The sequence below is a fragment of the Brassica oleracea genome, chromosome C1 (assembly GCF_000695525.1).
Source record: "Brassica oleracea var. oleracea cultivar TO1000 chromosome C1, BOL, whole genome shotgun sequence".
Taxonomy (NCBI): domain Eukaryota; kingdom Viridiplantae; phylum Streptophyta; class Magnoliopsida; order Brassicales; family Brassicaceae; genus Brassica; species Brassica oleracea.
In genome coordinates, this window is record NC_027748.1 from 29,845,302 (window position 1) to 29,846,393 (window position 1,092).

General features: G+C 42.3%; 1 protein-coding gene across 1 annotated transcript in view; it reads right to left on the minus strand.

Moving 5' to 3' along the window:
- LOC106303607 overlaps positions 1 to 1,092 on the minus strand; it is a 1,367-nt gene continuing 275 nt past the window's right edge. Inside the window, exons 2-4 of the mRNA XM_013739897.1 lie at positions 921 to 1,035; positions 733 to 847; positions 1 to 662 (exon numbers count right to left, since the gene is read on the minus strand). Coding sequence (XP_013595351.1) covers positions 1 to 662; positions 733 to 847; positions 921 to 1,035 — 892 coding nt within the window. The remainder of the gene's footprint in view (positions 663 to 732; positions 848 to 920; positions 1,036 to 1,092) is intronic.

Consider the following 1,092-nt stretch of genomic DNA (forward strand, 5'->3'; position numbering starts at 1 on the left):
CTAGAGGAAGTCTCCACAAAATGTTTTCTGCTTTTTAACTCTCGAATCTGAATGCTGACCTTGGTAATTTGAAAACGAATCATATTTCTTCATCTCCTCAGAGAATAAACATAACTCTTCTTGGTTTCTTCCTCGGTAAGACCGAGTACTAGACCCAACATCTATTCTTGTCGAGGGTGAATCTGAAGATACACCAAGCCTCAAGGATAAATCACATAACCTCTCTGTTCTTTCTTCCGGAGCCTTAATACTAATAGGCATGCCAATGATTATAGGGACTCTTGAAGACATGTCCACTTGCTGAGTCTGATTATTGCCTCCGTAATACAACGGATACACCAAACCCAAGTTGATTGGCGCTGGTGAGGGAGCTGGAGCAGTGGAAGCCCCTAGTGTTCTAGCCAAAGGCTTTTGATGCACCTGCATGGATTCATGTAGAAACGCTGCTCCACGGTTGTTGCTGTCATCAAGAACATCCACTGGGATTTCAGGTTGAGCGGTAGGGCTTGAATTGTTGGACTTTTGAACTTGATGATGGTATTGAGGCTCATTAGTGGATGCAGAAACAGGTTGTTGGAATTTTGGACAGAGGTAAGTCCTTACGTTACTATGTCGTTGGCTTCTTGATGCTCTTACAGCAGTGCACCCAAGGTTAAGAGCAGCTGACCACAGCCAAGGTTAAGTCCTCTTTCTAAACAGTTAAAAGAGGTAAAAAGAAAAAAAGCAAGTAACCTTCAACACAAGGAGGCAAAAGAAGGTCAGTTTCAGTGGTTTTGTCTCTTCTAATAATGGTGTCAATGGCGTCATTGACTCTATTCCACATAGTATCAGCATCTGTATACTCTTCCTAATGTTAAACCCTCAAAGTCAGCAAAATTCTGATAAACAAAAACACAAAGAACTAGGGTAAGAATAAGAACCTCAGAGTTGGCTTTAGAGTACATGATTTCCTCGGCTTTCAAGACAACAACGGGCAGCTTCTCCTGCCATTCTTTGTTCTTCTTCGTAGCCGCACTGTGTGCTTCCATGGAGAGTCTGAAACCCTTATTGATTTAGAAACCCTAAAAAGAGTGTTAACTGAGAGAGTAGGGG